The sequence below is a fragment of the Rissa tridactyla genome, chromosome 2 (assembly GCF_028500815.1).
Source record: "Rissa tridactyla isolate bRisTri1 chromosome 2, bRisTri1.patW.cur.20221130, whole genome shotgun sequence".
Classification (NCBI taxonomy): Eukaryota; Metazoa; Chordata; class Aves; order Charadriiformes; family Laridae; genus Rissa; species Rissa tridactyla.
The window spans coordinates 14,252,975-14,276,526 of NC_071467.1; the positions used below are offsets into that span (position 1 = coordinate 14,252,975).

A 23,552-nucleotide genomic window follows, 5' to 3' on the forward strand; every position below is an offset into this window, starting at 1 on the left:
CCATGTAGACGTAACATAACATATAAACGTAGATGTGATATACTTCCAATGAAACACATCTACATCTGTTTTCTATAGCACTGCGCGGATTGACATTAATCATATCCTCCTACTTTTAATTCCTTCCCGGTAGGCGAACCTAGCTTCAGCGACCTACGTTATCCCGCTTGCCCTGACAGCACGATCACACAACATGAGCTACGGCTGAGAAGGAAGTAGCTGTGGACATGAGAGACTCACCACTCCCATTATGTCATTTTCTAAAACAAAGTTTCAGTGTGATTTAAGTGCTGCTATTGCTGCCCCTGTAATGCAAGCAGGACACAGAGATTTGTGCCTCACCAGACTCTGTCTCTTGATCCCTGTTCAAATCTAAAGAGCATGGGATTAAGCCAATGGGACACTGTGTATTTCCAGAGTAATGTGCAGTCATCAGCAGAGAAGATGTGCAGCCTCCAAATTTAAACCATTAAAAGGTGGAATATGAAAAAAAAAAAGAAATAACGGTTCATTCCTAACAAATGCTCATTTGAAAAACTTAGTTTGTAACATTTGGTTACAAAAAGAAGGAAAAAACCAAACAAACTGACCCCCCCACCCCCAACCTCATTTCAGAAATTATCCTAGACGTGAAATCCCCTCTGCAGGACACACGTGTCCCTGAATCAAGACAAGGCAAACAAGTGCCCGGGGAACCCAAGAGGGTCTGGCAGCAAGAGCTCCCCAAGGCACAGTTTTGAGGATAGCCATGTTCAAAGACAGACATGGGACACGCGTGTTACAGCTTCATCCTCTCTTGCCTCGAGAGAGACAGAGAAAGTCTGATGTGAGGAAATCACGCTCTAGGACTCACACAGACGTCGAGGACTTGGTTACGTGTGTGATGGTAGCAGTTTGGGGATAGCTCCTTGCCTGGCTAAATGACAAATTTTCACCATGTTATAAACCTGGCTTATGCTAGATATTTGGGTGGTAGGAAGGCTAGTGTGGACAGGGGGTTCAGTAGCCCTACTGACATCCTTCTGCCCTCGACTTGGAGCAGACACTGCAATTTGCTCCTTGTCTGATGAGAGAGATGTGCTGGGCACTGTAGCAGAAGGTTCTGTAACACAGACCATTTGGGGGTGGTTGGAGTATGGGAATGGTGCTGCCAAGGGAGGAAGACCTGAAACGGAGGAATGCCTGAAAGCCCTGGTAGACTTCATGCTTGCTAAGCCATGCTGTATTTTCACAAGGACACTCATAACCAATATAAACCATAAACCATCATAAAACAGTTTACTGCCAAAAGCAGTTGTCCTGCCTTCTCCCTTGCCCAAGTTACTTGTTCTTACTTTTTTGCTGCTCCCTCTCCCCAGACAGCTATTTCCTAACCTAGGTCACTTCTCCTGACATAGGGAAAGGGGCAGTGAGGAGACAGGAATGAGGAGCCCAAAGCAGGAGGAGGGTGAGACAGCTGCTCTCCCTGGCACTGCCAGCTTAAAACAGACACAAACTTTGGTTTAAAGCAGAGGCAGACCTGTTATTTGAGGCAAACCAATTGCTCAAGGAGCTCAGCTTCGATGCACATCCTAAAAGCACTCTTCCCTTTGGCAGCGACTGAGCACACCTGAAAATCCAACCACTTCCCCGAGGTACAAAAAAAAAAAAAATCTCCAGTCTAGGTAACCATCGACTTCAAACCATTTCTTGTGCATAAGGAGCCCCCAGAGCACCCCAAGGTTTTCCCACACCAGAAGGTAATGACGGGCAATAATTCAGCGGGGAGTCATCACTGGGTTTCCCAACGGTGTCTGGACATGGTCCCCTTTGTGGTCTCCACGCCTCCAAAGAGGGGTCTTTGTGGTCCTTGAGAAAACAGGACGGGGGAATGAGAAGCTGATTGCCCCCTCCGCATCCTTCCCCGGAGGGTCCCTGCCCGGGCACGGCGGGACGGAGCAGCATCCAGCCGAGCTCCGCGCACCGGCACCGCATCCCCGCTCCGGGCGTCACCGGGCTCCGCGCTGCTCCTCTCACTTCAACAGTGCCACCTAGTGCCTTTTTCAAATCATTTCAAGTGGAAACGGGGGCTCGAAAGTGGGGAAATCTGCCTTTGAGGCACAGAAGAGTTACAAAGGGAAGGAGCCCGTCCGTGCGAGTGAAAGCTGCTGGTAGGCGGCAGACGGTGGGGGTGTGCTGTTAACTGGTGATGCCCCTGGCTAACTGTGAACCATCAATAAAGCACAGAGTGAGCATGTCTCTTTTTTTTTTTTTTAAATAAAATAAAATTTAAAAAATCCAACCCCACACCACAATTTTCCAGTTCTTAAATTGTCTAACGTGTTTCCTGGCTTGTTTTAACACGAGTGGCACAAGTATTAATGCTAGTGAGAGCTTCCTTGGGTATTTACTACAGCAAATGTTTCCGAGAGTGAATGGGTAAAGCAGGGTTGGAAACTGCAAAGTTCATCCATTCATAGAGGCAATTCCCTTATTAATAAAAAACAGCAGCAGCAAAAATTGTCCCAGCCGAATGGTGGCTGTGGGAGGGAGTCCCACACCCCAAGCCTAGAGATGCAGGGACAGGGGTAAGTGGGGGTTTCTCCCTAACTGTGGGGCATGAAGAGGAAATCAGGTGGTGGCAACATATGTGTATTGCATTTCTTTGCAAAATTTGCGAGTTAGCTAATTGAATTCCGGCCGCTGAACTGGTCCTTGGCTGAGATCGTTTCAATGGGCAGGGTTGGTTTCTTTTTTTTTTTTCACTCCTTACAGGAGTTCCCTCCCCTCCTTCTTCCCATCCTCCGCCTATTAAAAGAACTCAAGTCTCACTTGTTAAAAGACCCCATAACGTGGAGGAGGCAGAAAAGCAGCAGCAGCAGGAGGAAAGAAAAAGACGTCTGGAAAATATTACCCGTTTGCTGCTGCTGCTGCTGAGAAACCTCATTGAAACAGTTACTCGGTCAGCAAGGCATCACCAAAGAGACTTTATCTGATGCTGTACATCTCTCAAACTTTCAGACGCTGCCTTGCAACTTCTCCAGCCTCCTGGCTAGCCGGGTTTGAAATCAGATCTTCAGCTTCGACCACGAGAAACTAACTCCTAATTTATTACTTCTAACTTTTTTTATTATTATTATTTGAAAAAAAAAAAAAATTCCACAGCTTTGAGCTAGAAACTGAAGCAGAGAAAGACAAATACATGGTTATTGTGAAAACACGTGGGAGAAAATGAGTAGGACTGAATAGCCTTAAACGATTTTTTTTTATTATTATTTTCATTTTTAATTATTTTTTACTTCTGAGCGTCTCAATAAGTCCCTGAAAAGTGCGATTTGATCTTTTACCTCAAACTTGGAAACTGTTCAGCGGGAGCAACGGTACGTGAGACCACACAGCTGGCTGGAGCCCCTCTATGACCAAAGGACAGAAGGACAAACAAGGTAGGTGATTTATGATTACGCTTCTGTCACCTCAAGAGCACAAGACCCTCTCCTCCCATCCCCACTATTCAAAGGAGGAAGGCTGAAAGAGATCCCCAAAACACGAGTGGGGCTGGGGGAGGATCTTACCGGCTCTACGCTACACCTATTTCAGCAATGAATAGGACCGCAGTGAGGATGAATGAGGTTTTCAGCTTCATCCCCTCCTCCGTGTAATCCGTTTAAGATATTGCTGAGCTCTACGATTTGGGGGGGGGGGGGAAAGAAAAAAAAAAAAAGAAAAGAAAAGAAAAAAAAAAACCACACCAAAACCTAACCAAACCTAAAAATAACATAAAATCGAGCAACAGGTTAGGCAGCCGCTCCGCTGAGCCCAGCGAGGGAGGCGAGACCTGCTCGCAGCCCAGGCTGGCTTCTGCCCCGGCCCTCCCCTGCCTCTGCATCCCGGGCCGGGCGGGGGGACGTGACAGGAGGGGAGGGATGGGACGGCAGGAAGGAAGGCGGGGAGGCGGCCGGCGGGAGGAGGGCTGTAGTCCCGCCTCGGAGGGGAGAAACCAAGGCGACCGAGCTGCCTGGGCGGTTTCCCGCGGGAGGGACGGGAGAAGGAGGGCTGCGGCGGGGCGGGGGCTGCCGCGCTGCCCGCCAACTTCCAGCGCCGCACGCCGCCGGCCGGACCCGCCCCGTCGGGCAGCCCGACGGCGGGACCCGGCCGAAGGAGCGTCACATCGGGGGGGGCTGCAGCCGCCGTGGGGAGAGGTGGGGGGGATCGAAGGCAGCTCCAGCGAAGCCCCGAGCGGCGCAGCCCGCCCGGCGTCGGGCGGGGAAGGGCCCCGCCGCCCCGCTCCGCTCCGCCTGGCTGCCCCCGCCAGCCCGGGCACGGCCGGGGAGGGGGACCCACCCCCATTGTGACGTGGCAGCGCGGGGGATTCCCCCCCGGCGCCCCGCCCACCCACTGTGACGCAGCCAGCGCCGCCCCCATTGGCTGAGGCGCCGGGCCGGGGTTCCCCCGCAGGAGCCCGGCGGACCCGGCTCCCGCGGCGTTCGCCCCCTCGGGGCTCTGTAGGACCCCGGGGCCTCCTTCCTGGCGGCCTTCCGCGGACCGCTGTCCCCAGCCCCTTCCCTGCACCTGCTCGAGTGGCGGCTGGTGTCTCCTGGACACGGCCGAGACCCGGCTCCTAAGAGCCTTGCCAGACTCCATAGCAAAGAGGGGTGAAAGGGACTTTTGAGAGGATTTACCCCGTTTCCCCTGTCCCAAGAGCAGGCCCCATGTACCACAACGCTCCTGGTGGGTGTTGTCTCACCCCTTCTTCAGGGCCTGCGGTGATCCCGCATCTCCCAAGGCACAGCCACCCCTTGGCGTTAGCACTCTGCATCATAGTCCCCTTCCTTAGGGATCATTTTTCCATAGGCACACGCGCGTTGTTTTCTCCAGCACACATTGCATGTGGCATGGGTGCCCTCGGACTTGCTTCAGAGAATGGATAGGTCATGTCATTTGGGGGTGATGGTGGTGAAATGTGTTCTCTTTCCCTGAAAAACTGCTCAAAATCCAGTCGCCGCCAAGGCTGGAGGAGTTTTGTCACTGGTGTCAATAAAGCCACGATTTTATTTCATGCTCGTAAATCTCTTATAGAATCATAGCATCTTAGAATTGCCTAGGTTGGAAGGGACCTTTCAGATCATCTAGTCCAACCATCAACCTAACTGACAAAAAACATCACTAAACCATATCTTTAAGCATCTACCTGTCTTTTAAGTATCTCCAGGGATGGTGCCTCAACCGCTTCCCTGGGCAGCCTGTTCCAATGCTTAATAAGCCTTTCAGTGCAAGCACAGAAAAAACTGGGAAAAGGTTTTCCCAGTACGAAGAGCAGCTCTACTGGATTCAGTGGAGTTTCCCATGCTAGTTGCACTAGCAACAAACTCAGCGGTTCATATTTATGGTGTGGAAGCAAATTTGCTTCTCTACTACTCAAAATTCGTGTATAAAGCAGCAAATTACTTCTCCATTCAGTGGAGTGGAACTTGACTAAGTCAAACAAGATATGACCTCTGCTTTATAAACAAATTGTAAGGTAATAAGCTGTGAATACCAACTAAATATTAATTTGCTGGAGTAGGGCATGGAGTAGTCAGTTTTGTGCCAAAAGCATTCATGGACTTCACAACCAGCAACCAGAAAACATTTCTAAACTAGATTTTTGTTTAACCACAATCCAAAAGGTCTGAGTACAAATATGATTTACTCCTTCATTTATTTCTCAAAGCATTTGTTTGGGGAGGAGGGGGTTAGCCTTCTTTTGGTTAATTTAACAACCAGTGTATCCCTGTCTACATTAGGGACAAACCCAACCAGCAGCTGTAGAATTCATTCCACATTGATTACTCAAACCTATAAGAGACTAAATTTGGGCTGTTTAGTGGGAAACATACATTGAGCAGACAGGAGATTCTTGATTTGCTGATCAAAGCCCATGCATGCAGATACATTTTGCCATCATTACTAATCCTGTTCTTTATTTTAAACCTAACCCCAGAGTTAATTTTAGTCTTATGTGAGCCCTTTCCAGAAGATCAATGGCATGACAAAATCTGGAAGTGATAAATAACCAAAAGCACCAGATATGGTAACTCTGCTGTATAAAAGATGTACAGATGTAACATAACTTTCCAGTTTCCTCTCTGCAGGCTGTAAAATAGAAGAGGGAGTCTGGACAGCTATTTTATGCTTGTAATTAATGTGTACCTGGAATCATTTGTACTTCAAAGAATGATGATTTATTTTGCCTCCAAAACAAGGCTAATAACAAATCTAAATATTGTCTGAAAAATTGTAACCGTCAGACGGTGTTTGTGTATCCACACGGTGTCCATGTGTGCAAGGCCAGACACAGACGTGTCAGCCTGTGTGTGTGCGCGCACACACTCACACACCCACTCAGACACGCTCATGTCATTCAAGCGGCGGATCATTTGAAGCCAAACGCTATTATTCTCACAAGTAAGGAGGTTTTTAAAGGCTTATAAAAGATGATACTCTTCCTTTGGTTGTCTGCAAAACAGCCCCCGGTAGCTGTATGCTCATATACCAACGTGTGCCAGCTCCTACGTTGCCAACCTCACTGATCCCAGGCACCCTGCTGAGTAAGAGTTGCGTGTTTGTTACAGGTAAAGCCCTACTGACTATACCTTCAGGTGGATATAGGCAAGGAAAATAGGAAGTGGTGTGCTGGTTTTTGTTGGTTTATTTTGAGGAAGAACAGTTATATGGAACTAGAGAACCGGTGAGACCCATAGCACACCAGAAAAAATACCATTCCAAATAGCAGTAACCTAAGGCTCATGAAGGGTTTGGTAGATCTCCAAGAACCTCCTGCATGATCGTGGTTCCCATTTTACAGGTGAGGAAGCTGAGGCAGAGAGAGGTGAATTCGCTTACCTAAGGTCACCCAGCAGGTGAATGGCAACAGGAGGAACAAAATCCAAATTGTCTGAGTCCCAGTCCACTCTTAGATTCCCTAATGTAAGAAATGTAGTGGTTAAGCAATGACCCATCATAAGGGAGATTAATCTGTATAATAAATTTGTTAAATGTATGGACACACTTTTATCATGGGTATCCCAGAAAGAGCAGCTTTTCAGGAAAGATTTTTTTTTTTTAATGCCTGCACTACAGAACTGCAAGATAAATTACCCAGTGATTTCCCTCTTCAGCAAAACACTTCAGTGCACACTTATCTTTAGTGACATACTTACATGCTTTGCTGAATCCAAAGCCTCAGCACTAAGGTTCAGAGGACCCTGACCAGGAGGCATTCAGAAATTCAGCTTCTATACAGGCACGTAAAATTGAGATATTTTCAAAGGTTTTCAGTGCAACAAAGATTTGCAGGCAAGTCTGATGTGCAGATCTTGTATGTGAGGTTCACTCGTATTATCAATTTATTTTGAATGGGGAGTGTGCTGTTGAGCACAAGCTACAAGTGCTCCCTCCCTCCAGCCAAATTGCTTGGGTTTGTGTTGCAAAGCGATCGCTGGGCACACACACCGGATTGCTCTTGAATTAAACTAATTGCAAGACGTACCCCTGGAGCGCACTTCTCAGACCCTAATGGGTTTTCCGTCCATGGGGTCTGACTAAACTTAGTTCCGAGTAAAATACGAGAATGGAGGGAGGGTGGAAGTTAGGCCCTTAGCACCAGGCATTCCTTTTTACAGATCTGTTCCTGTAGTTTTGGACTATTTGCCGATTTGGCCAAAGCCCTAGACATTTAGGGAGAGGCACAACTCTTCTGAACTATTGAAGGGGGTAAAATAAGCGCACTTGTGATTGAATCTTTACTGTTGTCTCCTGGACAAATATTGACTTTTGCAGTGTAAGGTTTTTTTAAAAATGTGTTCAGATGTTTGGAATTAATAAGTGCTAATTCTTTCAAACAACCTTCCAAGTTGTTACGTTGTATGTATGAACTTCCTGTGTCTCCCCGTCTTGCTTTTTAATCTTCTGGGGAAAAGCTAGCCAGAAGTGCTCTATGGCAATATGTCTGAGCCTTGTACATGAGAGATGACTCCTGGAACAGATGATGTAGTGAGCTGCATCCCATGTGTTGCAAGCAAACCTAACTTCAGTTTGACCTCCCATCAGTCCCCGGTTCCACATCCTGTATCAGCAGATGTGGGGGACCACCTGACCGCTTCCTTAGTCCTCAGGGCAGCTACACAACGGCTGGGGCAGAATAAGTGAACACGCTGCAGATAATATTGATGTGTTCAGACACCAATACACAGAGGTTTTCTGGATAGGTGTTTGCCCCTATTCTGTTTCTTACTCTCTTGATGTATTAGTAACAAATTCCCCTTTTTTTTCTCTTTGCTTCCTGGCTTTGTAAAGGGATGAGCTATCTCCCGGTCCTGTTACTCTCAGCAATGCATGAAAGCTGATTAGTAACCTCATGGATGGACTGTGCTGTATGATTTTGGAGGGGGGAGAAATGGTGCTTTACCGTGGAAGTCAGCAGTGTTCTTTGCTGAGTAAAGACCCAGTCCAAATCAGGACAAAAGAACCTGCTGAATTTCAGTCAAGTGCCTAGATCTTATTAAAGTTAGATCTATGTACCATAACTACAGTTAAATGCTAGCCTGAGTATTTTTTCAGAATAGAGAGAACACATGCATATTTTGCTATGTTCTTCTTATTTGAGATCTAAGGCATTATTCATTCTGAGAAAGGAACGTGATGTCTAGTGTTAGGGTTAATACCCCAGTCGTTATATGTACAGTGTAGGTATTAGTCAACTCTTTGTTAACCTCAAATTTTTTTATGAAAATGATGCTAGAAGGCTACAACTTGTAGTTACGCCAGTTGTTAATAGTAACGTGGAGTAAGTTCTCCTTCACCATAGGTGTGACCAAAAAAAATTACTCTTTGTGTGGCTTTATCGTGATGCCAAAAGAGACACAATGCTATAGAGTTCACTAGGTGGACTCTGATGTGAAGTACGTGCAAGGGTTCATTTCTTGGCCATGCTTTTCCATAGGAGTCTCCAAAGAAAGGCACACGTTGCTTCCTCCCGTACAGTCACTACAAGGTGCTATATACTTGGGACTGCTTGGTGAATCAAAATTTGTCACTGAATCAACAACAGCCTATGTAGTCTTATGATTTAGCATATGGCTTTTGTATTTGATTTCTAGTAGATGGGCTGGTTAACACTGACCAGCTCCATCCATGGAAATAAACAGCTACAAGATCATGACAACAAATTGCTCAGCAGTAGACTTTGAAGCCTCTCTACGTACACCCATCCTGTGTATACAAACCATGATGCTGTTTGATGGAGGCTGTGTAAATCTTGTGCTGGGTGAAGGTGCCAATAAAGCATTTAGGTCCGCAAAGTGCAGAGCAGAATTAGCAGTCTTGTCTCAAGCTTCTTGTGCAGTACATGGGGGACACAGGCACCTCCAAGAGTCTGACACAGCCAGTGCAACCTTATTGCCCCCTGGAAATGTCCTTCAGGAATGATGAAAGGCAATGGACTCTCCGACTTCTTTCAGTGCTAAACAGCTTTCACTCTTGAGAAAATAATAAGAAAGAATGAATGTTGCAGGTACTGCCTTCCTCCTCCTCCTTTACAGAACTGGTTAAAAACCTGCCCAGAAAGTGCAAGATCTTGGTTTGACTCCAGAGACAGTGAGGTAACCCACCAACTCACCTTCTCACCAGGTGGGGAGCCATGTCCCTCTCCTCACTCCAACACCTGTTCCCATGTAGCAGCAGTTCCATGTGTATAATAGAAGTGACCTTCAATTATCTTTGTTGATCCAGGAATATGGACCGGCTGCATGCCTTCCATGTGTTGAGCACCTCATCCCTAGCCTAGGCAGTGGGGTTTCTTTGTTTTCGAAGTGCTGCAGTGCCTGTTTCCCAGGACAAACTTACTGGGTTAAATCCCTGAAGGAACTGAAGATTCTTTAGGCTGAGACATAAACAAAACAGTAAGATCTGGTGACCATAGGAGGTGTGTATGGCGTCCTCCACCAATTAGTCAGCTGTTGAATAGGGCTGAAGTGATGGCAACTTTGAATATAAGCAATTACATTTTGCTGAAAGAATATTGCCAGCACTCAGAAAAAGTGCTTATCGGTGAAATGACTGAAAAATAATTGTGGCTTTGAAAGTTAACGTGGGTGCTTGTCCTTCACCAAGCATTTGACACACTTTGACTCAGCATGTCAGTATTAGTTAAAAACCAGTACTGTATGCTAGTTCTCTGGTAATACTTGATTTTAGTTTCGTATGACAGGTTCAGGAAACTTCAAGAATGGATTTCAACTGATGTCTTATGAAGGATGTCCTATGAAGGATGTCCTATGAAGGATGTCCTTTTACATTTCACTATGTTAGGCCAGGCTAGATATTCCAAACAGCACTGTCTGACCTTAAAATCTCTGATGCAGCTATTCCCTACCCTCAGTGCTCGTATTTGACTCAGCAGTTCATTTTTGGTCCCAGACTTGTACAAGCGTCATTTCCTTTTAACTTCTTGGCTCAATTATTGGAGAAGGGTGGAGAGTTTTTGGCTTCTTTGCCATTGTTTGGGCACGTTCAAGTTGATAAAGATCAGTTCTGCTGGGCAAGTTATCAATAGCTCATGTGCTAAAGCTTGAGAATATTGAGCAACTTTTTCCAGACTTAGCCTGAGATTCAGTCAGTTAAAAGACTATACATAAAAACCTCAATTGCACATACAAAGAGGAAAGTTTCTTTGATGAAAGCCAGGAATTTAGATCAAAACACAGTTTATTTTCCCAAGGTTGACAGTGAAAGGATAGGAAAAAAATGCTGTTTTATTAAGACCAGAAATCCATTTCTTGATCTTAAAAGACTGGTTTTTTGCAAGGGAGGGAAGCTGTGCTGTAGTGACAAGATCAGAGAATTCATTTCTTTTTTTTTATTTTTTTCCTTTTATGCAGAAATACTTCATAGGAACAGAAAAAGCAATAGCAAATTATTAGAAAAGAAGCCTGGTACAGTAAATAGTCAGGCAAATGTAAACGCTCCAGATCTTAATCTAAGTCCTGTGAGCTCTACCCGTACAAGTGGTCCATTGATTTCAGACGTATAACTCTTAATGTAAGCAGACTTTAGCTCCTACTGACTAATAGGAATTTTCTATTTCTGGCAAAAGAAGAGAAGTAGTGGACCCCAAATGGGAAAGCAGAGTACAACTGCACTGTTAACGAAACATTTACCTTCACGTTTGTGACCTTCTGCGTGCTTGAGGGATTAATAAACACACAGGCTATTTGACTTCAAGGTAATCTAGAGGGGATCCATTACTTAATCTGTTTTCCAAAGCGAGTCTATTTTGGGCACCGAGTTTTAATTCACCTATAGTGGTGGTAAGCATAACCTATCTTTTATTAGGCTTCTCTGTGACCCTCGCTGTGAAGGACTTTCAGACAGGCCAGAGCAGGGACGGTCCCTTTTGCTGGTGGGTGATTACAGCACCTGTCAGAGCCCAGCCATAAGTATTCAAGGAAGTCCTAGAGATAGGGTCCGATTTCTCTAACAGTGTCTCCAAATATACATTTAAGAGGCTTCCTCCCGTCTTGAAATTTAAGACCCTAAATAGCCAGTGGAAAAAAGCATAGTCTTCGTGACTTCAGACTTTATGCTCGCCTGGTTTATTTTTATTTTGTAAGTGATTCTGTGTTGACTTTTTTTTTCCAAGCCTGTAACTTTTCAGACAGAAACATAATTGATGACAGCTATGCTGCTGCAGCTTGGTAGTATTTTCTCAAGAAAGAGTTAAAGACATATATGATGTAAGGAAGTGCTGTTCCAACTTCAGCTTTGGCCAACAGACGGTGAAACAAACATGATCAGCAGATGAGCAGGATGATAGCAGCAGGGAAAATATGAATAATAGTAAGACAACACAAATATTAAGTCCATTACTCTGAGAGGCCCTAATTCAGCAAAATATTCAAGCATGGGTTTCAGATTCATTGACTTGCGATGCGCTTGCTGGGTTAGCCTCAAACAGACGTTATCCATTTTATGTCAGGACAATGCCCATAAGGTCAGATGCATCAATTGGCATAAACCATTGTGATTAGCTTTCCTGTAATTCTGAGAAAGCTGTTGCATAAAATGGTTAATGGGATTGTCAACAAAAAGCAGTTAGGTAGCAATATATCTCCTTGCCTGCCTGCCTACGTGTTTTTATCTCAAAAATACCAGAGCATCCTCCACGCCAGCTAGCTGCTTCATAACCTGGAACTTAGGTTATAAGATTTTACAGCCAGGTAACCTAAATCTGCAGAATTGTTAGAATCAACTGATGTTCTAATGAATTTTTGAGTCCAGGGTGGAGTCTTGGCGCTGTTAAATTAATGCGTGCTTTTGCCACAGACTTAATCTCGGTCAAGCTTTAGCCCTATACACACATGCTCACATCTGCATATATCTGTGTACACAAATGTATGAATAATACATTTTTGCAATGGTACTGAGAAGACCTTTTAAAGCAGATGTCTGATTATATAAATATAAATTATAAAGATAGTCAGACATCTGTTTAAAAAATTATAAATACATTCAGACATCTGTTTTAAGAATGTCTTTCCAATATTTTTGCAAACATAACTAAGCGACAGAAGCGATTCAGGGATGCAGTCATGACATGGATGGGGGATGAGGAGGGGCTGCCCAGACATCAGCTGTTCCGCTCGCCCGTGACCGTAGGAAGCGAGTGGTGGCCTACGAGCCCCTTCTCCAACCCCCCGAGGGTAAAATGACAGAACACCTCATTCAGCAAGCCCAGGCTGCCAAAATAAGATCCTAACACAGACAGCACCTTCTGTGAGGACATTACAAATAGTAGAAAACATCCCTGGTACCTGAAGTGTATTTTATTTTACACAGAGAAAATACTGCAAAGAGATGTTGAGCGAGGTGATGCAGTAAGTCCGTGACACGGCCAGAAGCACAGGGTGTTTCTGTTGATGCTGAGCCCTATGTTTTAGCCAAGCACACCCCTTACGAGGGCTTATATCAGCAAGTGGTGACTCTGCTAATGGTTTCCATGCTTCTTTGCAGATGTATTGTGAGAGGTTTATATGTATCCTGAGAATACTTGGAACCACACTCTTCGGGGTGTCCCTCCTGCTGGGAATCACCGCTGCTTACATTGTGGGCTACCAGTTCATCCAAACAGACAACTACTACTTCTCCTTTGGACTCTATGGTGCTATCCTGGCATCACATCTCATCATCCAAAGCCTGTTTGCCTTCCTAGAGCACAGGAAAATGAAGCGGTCGCTAGAGACTCCAATCAAGCTGAACAAAACAGTTGCCCTTTGCATTGCTGCCTATCAAGAGGATCCTGACTACTTAAGAAAATGTTTACTTTCTGTGAAAAGATTGACCTACCCTGGAATTAAAGTTGTTATGGTCATTGATGGGAACTCAGAAGACGACGTTTACATGATGGACATTTTTACTGAAATCATGGGTAGGGACAAATCTGCCACTTATATCTGGAGTAATAACTTCCACGACAAAGGTCCGGGTGAGACGGAGGAGTCTCACAGAGAGAGCATGCAACATGTATCTCAGCTGGTCCTGTCCAACAAAAGTGTCTGCATCATGCAGAAATGGGGTGGAAAAAGAGAAGTAATGTACACAGCATTCAAAGCACTGGGGAGAAGCGTGGATTATGTACAGGTAGGTATTAGTGCGCCAGGTCAGTGCCAATTCAAACACACTTTGAAAGAAAGCAGCTTTTGTATATTTTGTGCAGCATGTTAGAGGCCATCCTAGTCCCTGATGAACACAGTGCTCCTTTCAGTCTGTTTGGAAACAGCTTGACCGTTAAAAGCGTATTTTGCTACCTTTTAAAATGGTCAATCTATCTGTGAATATGTTGAATCTGTGCACCAGCTACTGGAGAAATCTGAAATCCTTCCTCAGACTTCAGTACTGCTCCCCCCATCCAAATGGTTTTGCTTCAGACAAAGCCAGTGGCCTCCTGAGGACCCCTTCACTGCTCCTGTAGGTCAGGATCACAGGTGAGGTTTTATTTTGTGAGGTTGTTAGCGGCCCCATGTGCAAGCAGACAGACAGGTATTTGGTGGCACTAGGGAATATCTCGCAGCAGTGGTGGAGCCTGTAAAAAAGATGGGGGCATTTTAGAGGCTCCGAAGGCTGTGTGGAGTGTTCATTAAAAGGGTCAACGTGCAGCCTTGAAAGAAAGATTTCTGCAGCTAAAGCCTGAAGGAGCTTTTGCTTCATCACTTACAGCTGCATTACCTCACTCACCGCGACTTGGCCTTTAAAGCCCTTATGACACTATTCACTTAAAAATGAATTAGGCTGGGTCCTCTCTCCCTGTTTCCAAAGCAGCAGAGACACATTTCTTTCCAGCTGCCTTGGATCCCGTGAAAGATTTGCTATGTTTTTGCCTTACACATGGAAGCACTCCTCGCTCCCGCAAACAGCCCTGCTGACTGCGGGAAGGGGAAGAGGTCGCGTGTGGAGGAAGGCGGGTGGGATCAGGGTCTCTGGGTGGACACTGAGGATCCTTTCTTATCGATCAAGGCCAGCAAGGCTCATTCAGCTAATCCCACTGCATATGAGATGATCAGAGGGCTGGAGCACCTACGCTATGAGGACAGGCTGAGAGAGTTGGCGTTGTTCAGGTTGTTCAGCGTGGAGAAGAGAAGGCTCCGGGGACACCTTATAGTGGCCTTCCAGTACCTAAAGGGGGCCTACAGGAAGGATGGGGAGGGACTCTTTGTCAGAGAGTGTAATGATAGGACACAGGGCAATGGTTTCAAACTGAAAGAGGGTAGATTTAGATTGGATATCAGGAAGAAATTCTTTACTGCGAGGGTGGTGAGACATTGAAACAGGTTGCCCAGAGAGGTTGTGGCTGCCCCATCCCTGGAAGTGTTTAAGGCCAGGCTGGATGGGGCTTTGAGCAACCTGATCTAGTGGGAGGTGTCCCTGCCCATGGCAGGGGGGTTGGAACTAGATGATCTTTAAAGTCCCTTCCAACCCAAACCATTCTTTGATACTGTGTGATTTTGTGATCTTCCCAATTCACCACCCTCGGCCCTTCCCACCTTCTCCTGACCTCAGAGCATCCAGTGGTCACCTCCAGTGGAGCAGCAGCTCCTTGCAGATGTTCTCCACTGGTTCAGCGCAGCTGCATGGTTGACCGATACATGTTTCTGGGGTCCATGCCCAGCCTTGTGCTGGCGTGTGTGTGCACACTCCACACGGCACAGCATCCATGGGCACAATGTCCAAGGGATGCGGAGAGGCTGCCGGTAGCTGGGCTGAGAGCAGTGAGTCCTTCACGCTCAGGAGGGGCAGAAACTGAAGAGTGCTGGGATCCACTCTGTTATTGGAGCTGGGAGAGTGAGGCAAAGATTTAAAGCCCATCCCCTACCACTTCCAAAATTGAAACTGATTTATTATCTGAAAACAATGGGCTTAAGTTCTCCATTGTCTGCACTTTGGTTCTGTTCTGTGAGGGACTATGATGGGATAAAAATGCTGGTTTTCTTTATTAGCATGGTTTTATAATCACTTTGCACAGAAGTATCAGATTGCAGAGAGAGAAGGCAGAGAGGAAACAGATTCATTGCAACTTTCCTCCCTCGGTCCAGCTCTTGCATTTGTTCAGGGAACCTGGAAAAAGTGTTTCTATTTCAACAGTCATAGCATAAACTGAGAAAATGGAAGAGATATTTCTGGTCTTTCAGTCAATGTACGCTCCTGACTTGGCTCAGAAGTCCTGATAAATATGTCAGGGACTGCAATGCTGCTGTAAGCAGCCCTCAAATGCTGCAGTAATGATTGATGCCACAATCACATCTACGGTCACATCTATATTAGAAACGCAGCACCTTGGTGGCCCTGGCTACTACACAGTCATGACACAATGCAGCTAAAATGTGGCTCTGTTTTATGAATGAATGAAGGTTGACATATTTCAAATGGTTCTTTGGGGGTACCCACGGTAAATTACATTAAACAGGCCCAACATTTTAAGGGACCAGTCAGCACCATTGCCCACCCTTGAAACTGTGGGCCTTATGGTTCTTAAAAGACACCTTGAGGTTATGGACAGGCAATCATAAGCAATGCAGATAACGAGCTGTTTCTTATTAGCGGCATCTCATTAAATACCTGAAACTGCTGTGAAGACTTATTTGCCTCCTGGAGGAGGTTAGGAGGGTGCAAGCCATCAGGTAGAGTTAAACCGGCAGATATCGTCAGCGCAGAGCTGGTCAGGGCAGCGAGGGTGCAATTCATCTTGGCTTGGTGGAGGCACCTGTGTGGACAGTCCAGCGCAGCCTGAACTTCTCAGAGCAACTTAGATAAACTGTCGCTGGTGACAGCAAGTATCTGAACAGCTCGCTTAAGGCTGAATGTCCCTTTCATGCAACTCTGTGACCCAAGGCAGTTTATTTCTAGGTCACTCAGCCCTTATGTGGAAAGATGGCAAATTGGCTCTGGGGCTGTGCTGGGCTACCTCTGGCTTGACAGACCTCGGTGTGTTTTATTTGGGTTCCTAAGTATCTGCCTTTCTTTGGCCGTGTCCTCTTTTCACCTGGAAAATGGTGGTTTGTCAGGTTTGCCCCAGAAACCCAGGCACATCCACTGTGCTGACATGCCCTGGACACATGCTGGTAATTTGTAAATATGACTGTTTTCAGGATTCCTCATTTCATATAAATTGTGCTGCTGACATGCAGGTCTCTCTGCTGTAGATAAATGCATCTGGCAGGGTGGGGGCTGCTTAGCCACATCAAGTGACAGGCACCAGAGGGAAAGCAGAGGGGCTGGGGAGGGACCACCACTGATGGTCACCAGAAATGGGACCAGTGTCACTGCCTGAGCCTTGGGTACTCGGCAAACTGTGGATGCCCTGTTCAAAACACTCAGAAACAGGTCTGCTCAGGAAGTCCCAGGTAGAAATACAGGCATCCTTTCCCCTCTTCAGCAGAATTGTTTTGCTCCCTTTTTATCACCCAGTGCTGTCACTGATGACAGATTTCCACCAAAGCTGGAGGCATCCCTTGGCCAGGTTACAAAGGTGCTGCTCAGGATGAGTCCTTAGAGGAGAAGAGGTGGATGCATCAAGTTAGCAGGAGCTGGAGATGCTTGTGGCTTTTCTCCTGATGGAAATACAAGAGCTTGGATCAGCTTTCTCCTCTCAGCCCACTCCAAGTGAGCATGGAGAGGAGCATGTTGGCAGAAACTCAGTTGCACACTGAGCCCAACTACCCAGGGTTACCTCCCAGCTCGAGTCTGGTCCATAACAGAGCCCCAAAACGCTCTCCTCCCCTTCATAGACCAGACATGAAGGTTTCCGCTCTCCTGGAGTGAAGGGGCTTAGGCTGAATTGAAAGGTTGGGTGAAAGGACACCAAAATTAGGATACCCGATACGAAGCCTCACCAGAATCTGACTAAATAGGTTATTCATGCTGAGCTACCGACTTTTGCCCCTACCGTCCCCATCTGAAATCACAGGAATGCAATGTGAGGATAAACTGGAAACAGTATGAGAATTTGTAGGGCAGGATCCAGCCAGCCAGAGGGGTGTTTCTGGGACAGCCTCCCCTGCTCCGGTTTCTGGGAGTCTGCGAAATGAGTTTACACACGATGGGGGCACCGCTTGCAGCAACAGCAGCTGCGACAAGGAGACACCTGCCTGTTTGAAACAGGCTGCAGCCCGTGTCATTCGCCTCCGAGCAAACGAAAGCAATGCCAGCTGCCTCGCAGACCGGCCAGCCTGTCTGAGTCCTCCTCCTACTCTCCAGGGGAAAGCCAGTTCCTAATGTACACAGTGTTTAGTTGACTAGGAGTGTTTGTGTGGCTGAAACGCCTTGTGTGTGTCATCTATTTCTGCCCTGGTCTCGTGGAACGCTGCTCTTGGGGACTCGCTCCTTTTGGCCTTACATATTTTTTATAAGAATGCCAGGGGAAAATAGCAAATAATTTCTATATATCGAATGTCAAATCCCTGCACTGCTAATAACACACCATGCATCTAAAATTAAAAATGAGTTTGTTCTGGAATCCAAAATACATCTCTTATGTGAATTGCTAAAGCGTTCTGTGAGTTAAAGAACGATTAGGTTTCTTCCCAGACTCCTAGCTGACTTCTTCTTTTTCTTTTTTATAACAAGTGTCTGGAATTTAACTCCTCGCTCCTTCCCTCATATGGCAGTGGGAAACATTTGACCAGGCTGCTCCAGCCATGCAGCCGACGCAGGGAAACCCTATGTCAGGGCTCAGCAGGGATCTGCCACACACCCACAAACATTGTCTTGCTCTGCAGTGCCCCATCTCTGCGAGCGTATCTCTGATTCGCAGCAGCCAGCCCAGTGTGCCAGTAAAACAAATAGAGCTGATAGAGAGGAGAGGATTGTTTGCCTGCGCAGCACTAACGAGCGCTCTGTTTCGCTCAGCACCACTCCTTGCTGCCTGATACAAACGGCCTTTAACAGAAGTATCAACCCAGACTCCAAAGTGAGATTTAACTGCATTCAGGAGACTACGCATATAGAGCTACGTCAGTCACTCACATGATTTTTATTTTCCTCTCTAGTGTACTCCTTAACCCATTTTTGTTCTTGCTATGTCTTACTTGTAGGTCTGTGATTCAGATACCATGCTTGATCCAGCCTCATCAGTGGAGATGGTAAAGGTTTTAGAAGAAGATCCAATGGTTGGAGGAGTTGGAGGTGACGTGCAGGTGAGTTCGATGATTTTCAGATTAACAGAGGGGTTTCAGCAACTATTGGCACTGTAACAGACTTCCCTGACTGGAATAGGTTTGAATATATTGTCATACCATTATAGAGGCTCTTATGAGACCTTAACCTTTCTGTCTGTTGAACAGAAACTCTTATTCTGAGATACAAGCACTGTATGGTTTTAACACCCGGAGAAAGGAAACAAAAATTATTCTCCTCCATATATGTGAAAAGCAGGGCACTGGCATTGTCGGGATTGTTGTGGCATCTTTGAGTCTCTGGATATAGCTGCTTTCTCAGGGTACCAAAGAAAAGCTATAGGGGAGCAGGAAATTGAGAACAGGTCTCCCAAAGCCAAGTCCAGCACCCCAAGCACTTCAATTATGTTACCACTGGCAGCCAAGATTGTTAGGAATAAAAGCCTTTTTGAAATGCAGTGCACTATGCACTCTGTGTATTGTTGGGTTTCCTCTGCATCTCTGTCAGGCAGGACAATGGAAAGCCCCCAAGTCAGCCCAGATCCACTTTTGTTAGGATTTCCAGCATTGCCGAGTTTGGCTGACAACTACAGCAAAAGGCTGTTCATTCCTTTTCACACAATTGCTTCTGCTGCAATTTATAAAGAAAAATACATATGAATATTTCAATTGGCCTTGGGATCGATCCCACGTACTCAGCTGGGCTTTTATGTGAGGTGGTGGAAAAAGGGCCATCTATATGGGCAAGCAGTTGCTAATGAACGCCCCAGTAGTCATAAGTATTTCAGGCATGTGGCTCTTAACTCCAGAAATTAAGATTCCCACAGAAGCCTGAATATCTTTGTGGCTCTGGGCTGACCACAACCAGGTGTCACACTCGCCCTACACATGCGAGATGCCAGGCACGTGTCAGTACAACTGGAAGGAGACTGTATGGGCTCAGCTATGGCAGTGAAGGTTCATAAGTATCTGCAGAGAGAGGGAAGGACATGTGTCCTCTGGGAGGAAAGGTGGCAGAATGAAGGCTCTAGGTGTAGGGTTTTTTTCCTAATTCACTTTCCAGCATGCACCAAATACATTTTAGCCAGGCTTGAGCCCATCCCTGAGCCCTGCCTCTTCTAAAATATACCGGAATTAAGTTGAAACAGAGACAAGTTGGGCCCTTGGCTTTCAAACCTGACAGAAATTAGGGCCATTGGAGCAAAACACTATTTTTTTCTAATTGCACAATACTGCTTTCTAGATGTAGAAGGCCACAGGTTCCCTTGAAAATCCCCACACTGAGAAGATACCGGTGCGCAGCTGGCACAGCCACCCTGCTACACACTTACTTACTTGCCACATTCACCAGCACAAGGCGTGTGCTGAGAACACAGATGTGAACACATGGACATGGGCATCTGCATGCTCTGATGCCCCCATTGAGTGTTCAGACTCCTAGACTATGCCTGTGTTGTATTTTAAGTGTAGGCGTGAGCTTCATGTGAGCTTGGCGCATACAGCACAGAAAGACTGAGACCTTTATCCAGGCCAAAGCATGTCTCTATTGGAATATCACAATATGTCTTGGGCAACATAACATGGCTGGTACTGCAGAGACAAATCAGAACAGGTTGTTCTTCAGAGGGCCTAATGTCCGATATGGGGACATAGTCCAGGGTCAAACCTCTAGGGCAAGCGTTATGATACCAAAAATGTAGGCCAAAGACCATGTGCTCAGCCTTTCTCATGCTCTAGAATAGCTTTAGGAGGGCTGTAAGAAGTCCTGTGAGTCCCAAAGATGTGATCAGGGGGAGAAAGAAGGAGGAATCCACATCTGGAACTCTACCATCTCCTCTTGGGAGAGGCTGGGACCAGCAGGTCCTTAACTGGGGGTGAAGGGAAAGGAAGAATGAATCAGAAAAGAAGTTTCTTGGTGGAGAATAGGATTTTCACCCCTCCTGTTAATGTCCTGGACTGTACAGGTAACTCAGATTTGTCATGAGTTGGACACAGGAGCTAGGTGCCCCCAGTATTTTGGCTAATGACGCTCTAGTCTCTGCAAATTTCTTATTGATCCAATATGTGTATTTTCTTTCTCAAGAGCTCACCTAAAATTAAAACTTTTTTGTATTTTGCAGATTTTGAACAAATACGATTCCTGGATATCTTTTCTGAGCAGCGTGAGATACTGGATGGCATTTAACATAGAAAGAGCCTGTCAGTCCTATTTCGGCTGTGTACAGTGCATCAGCGGACCTCTGGGGATGTACAGAAACTCTTTACTCCATGAATTCGTGGAAGATTGGTACAACCAAGAATTTATGGGCTCCCAGTGCAGCTTCGGAGATGACAGGCATCTCACTAACAGAGTGCTAAGTCTGGGCTATGCAACAAAATACACAGCTAGATCCAAGTGCCTTACCGAAACACCGATAGAGTATCTCAGGTGGCTGAATCAGCAGACACGCTGGAGTAAATCGTACTTTAGAGAGTGGCTTTATAACGCGATGTGGTTCCACAAGCACCATTTGTGGATGACCTACGAAGCTGTAATCACTGGATTTTTTCCTTTCTTCCTTATCGCCACAGTCATTCAGCTCTTCTACAGGGGAAAAATCTGGAACATCCTCCTCTTCTTGTTGACAGTTCAGTTAGTGGGCCTGATAAAGTCTTCCTTTGCCAGCTTCCTTAGGGGCAACATTGTCATGGTTTTCATGTCACTCTACTCAGTGTTGTACATGTCAAGTTTACTGCCAGCAAAGATGTTTGCGATTGCCACGATAAACAAAGCAGGGTGGGGCACGTCAGGAAGAAAAACCATTGTAGTTAATTTTATAGGACTCATTCCAGTCTCCATTTGGTTTACAATCCTCCTAGGTGGCGTAATTTTCACTATCTACAAGGAATCAAAGAAGCCATTTTCCGAGTCGAAACAGACAGTTCTCATCATTGGCACAATACTCTATGCATGTTACTGGGTTCTGCTTTTGACTTTGTACTTGGTTCTTATCACCAAATGTGGCAGGCGGAAGAAAGAGCAACACTATGACATGGTGCTAGACGTATGATGTTTCCATGGGAAGTTACCCAGAGAGTCGTAAAGCAACCCAACGACCTTGTAGTGTCTGTGGCATCAGACGAATGTTGCCAAGGGAAATGGATCATTGCTGCTGGGAATAGGACATTTATATTCCTCTGGGTTCATTTTCGTCCTGCCAAAGTAAGAAAAAAAAAACAATAAAAAATGATTATTTTTTTTTTTCCAAGGGGGAGAAAAAACAAACCACACATTTTCGACCTGTTCGCAAGAAAATTGGGGAACTTCTATGTTTATGCACTTTTTTATTGTGCATATGCCTGACAGTGTTACGTTCTATATACCTCACTGGTCATGCTTATGTGTGTGGACAGGAAGGAAAGGAGTTTGGAGAATCAAGAAAAGGATCTTACAACCCCTTGAAACCTAATTTATGAACTTCTCTTTTTTATAGTTGTGTTTATAGGAAGGGTCTTTTGTGTTAGGCTGCCAAATGTAATGCCAAAGGTAAATTTTAAGAGGACATTGGCTGAGCTGTATTTTTATATTATTGTATTATTTGTGTGTGTGTATTTTTAAGCCAACTTTTTTTTTTAAATCACTTATTTTATATTTTACTATCTGCCAAAAAAAGCTGCCTCCCCAACATTTTGTTTTTTAGCCTTTTTAAATACATTAAGGAAAAAAATTGTACTTCCTCCCCCAAAATTTTTACTGAATTGGTTTTGTTCACAACAGAAAAAATAAAAGGTCTCTCTGCATTTTTGCAACTGATGAATGGTTATTTCTGTGAAAAAGCATTTAAATGTTCTTTTTGAAGACTTTTATTAGGAAAGGCCCAACATTGTCAGTTATTGAATACGAGCATATTTGTGCATAAAAAAGGCCAAAGGGGTAGATATGTGCAATTTGGGGTTTTGTTTTGGATAACATTGTAAAAGGGAAATTTGCTTCTCTCCTGAGAGTATCATATCCCTGGCACGCGCAATAAGCGTAAGGCAAGGCAGGCCTTGATGCCACTGGAGAAGACGTATAGGAAAGCTCCCACTGGTTTTCCATGGGATCTGAGGAGTCAAAACCTTCTGATCTGGAGAAATATTGGACACACAAAACTACTATTGACTTCACTGATGGTTGTAGTTGTTCGTATTCTGCTAGTACCAAGCGGACAGTTGAGATTTTTGAGTTTTAAAAAAAAAAAATACATGGAAGGAAAACTTATCAATGCTTTCAAAATGTGGGTGTCTTACTATAAAACTTCTGCAGTGCCCTTCACAGAGTTTACAGAAAATATAAACATCAGCTTCTCTGATACTCAGTGTAATACAGACCCCAGTACCGAGCCCAATAATTTGTGTTTGACTAAAGCGTATCTACCAGAAAAGAAGCCAATTTTTTAATCAGAAAACATCAAGTCTTAGCAAATCCGTCACTTCCTTGGTGCCTAATAATCAGTCTTGGACATTTATTTTGGACCATGGCTTTGAGAAATAATATTCAGGACTAAATTCTGCAATCCTTCACCAGCCAAAGGAATGTGGCATTGAGCCCTAATATACTTTATAAAGAGCAACAGAAAGCCAGCTGCATACAGATATATGCCCTTTTTAGATTCTGGTATTAAAAGCACTGTGGTAAAGCAGAAATCAGCATATGATGCTTAAAGAACTTAGAAGCATTTTCAGCTTCTCTTTTTTTATGCAGACATGAATAGATTCTGCTGTAGAATGAACTGCACACACACTACCTTATTTGTCTGATTATCTTGAGGTACATGATTGCTTGAAAGTCATACTAATATTATGTTAATGATTGGAGAGTTGATTCATGTTGATTACAAAATAGAACAGTAT

The 23,552-nt window shown here is 45.3% G+C and overlaps 1 protein-coding gene across 1 annotated transcript in view; it reads left to right on the forward strand.

Moving 5' to 3' along the window:
* Window positions 1-2,839: 2,839 nt before the first annotated feature.
* HAS2 (hyaluronan synthase 2) overlaps window positions 2,840-23,552 on the forward strand; it is a 20,842-nt gene continuing 129 nt past the window's right edge. The window contains exons 1-4 of the mRNA XM_054193398.1: window positions 2,840-3,422; window positions 13,027-13,653; window positions 18,600-18,701; window positions 20,801-23,552. The exon at window positions 20,801-23,552 is cut by the window's right edge and continues 129 nt beyond it. Of these exons, the coding sequence (XP_054049373.1) occupies window positions 13,027-13,653; window positions 18,600-18,701; window positions 20,801-21,730 (1,659 nt within the window). The 5' untranslated portion in view covers window positions 2,840-3,422 and the 3' untranslated portion in view covers window positions 21,731-23,552. The remainder of the gene's footprint in view (window positions 3,423-13,026; window positions 13,654-18,599; window positions 18,702-20,800) is intronic.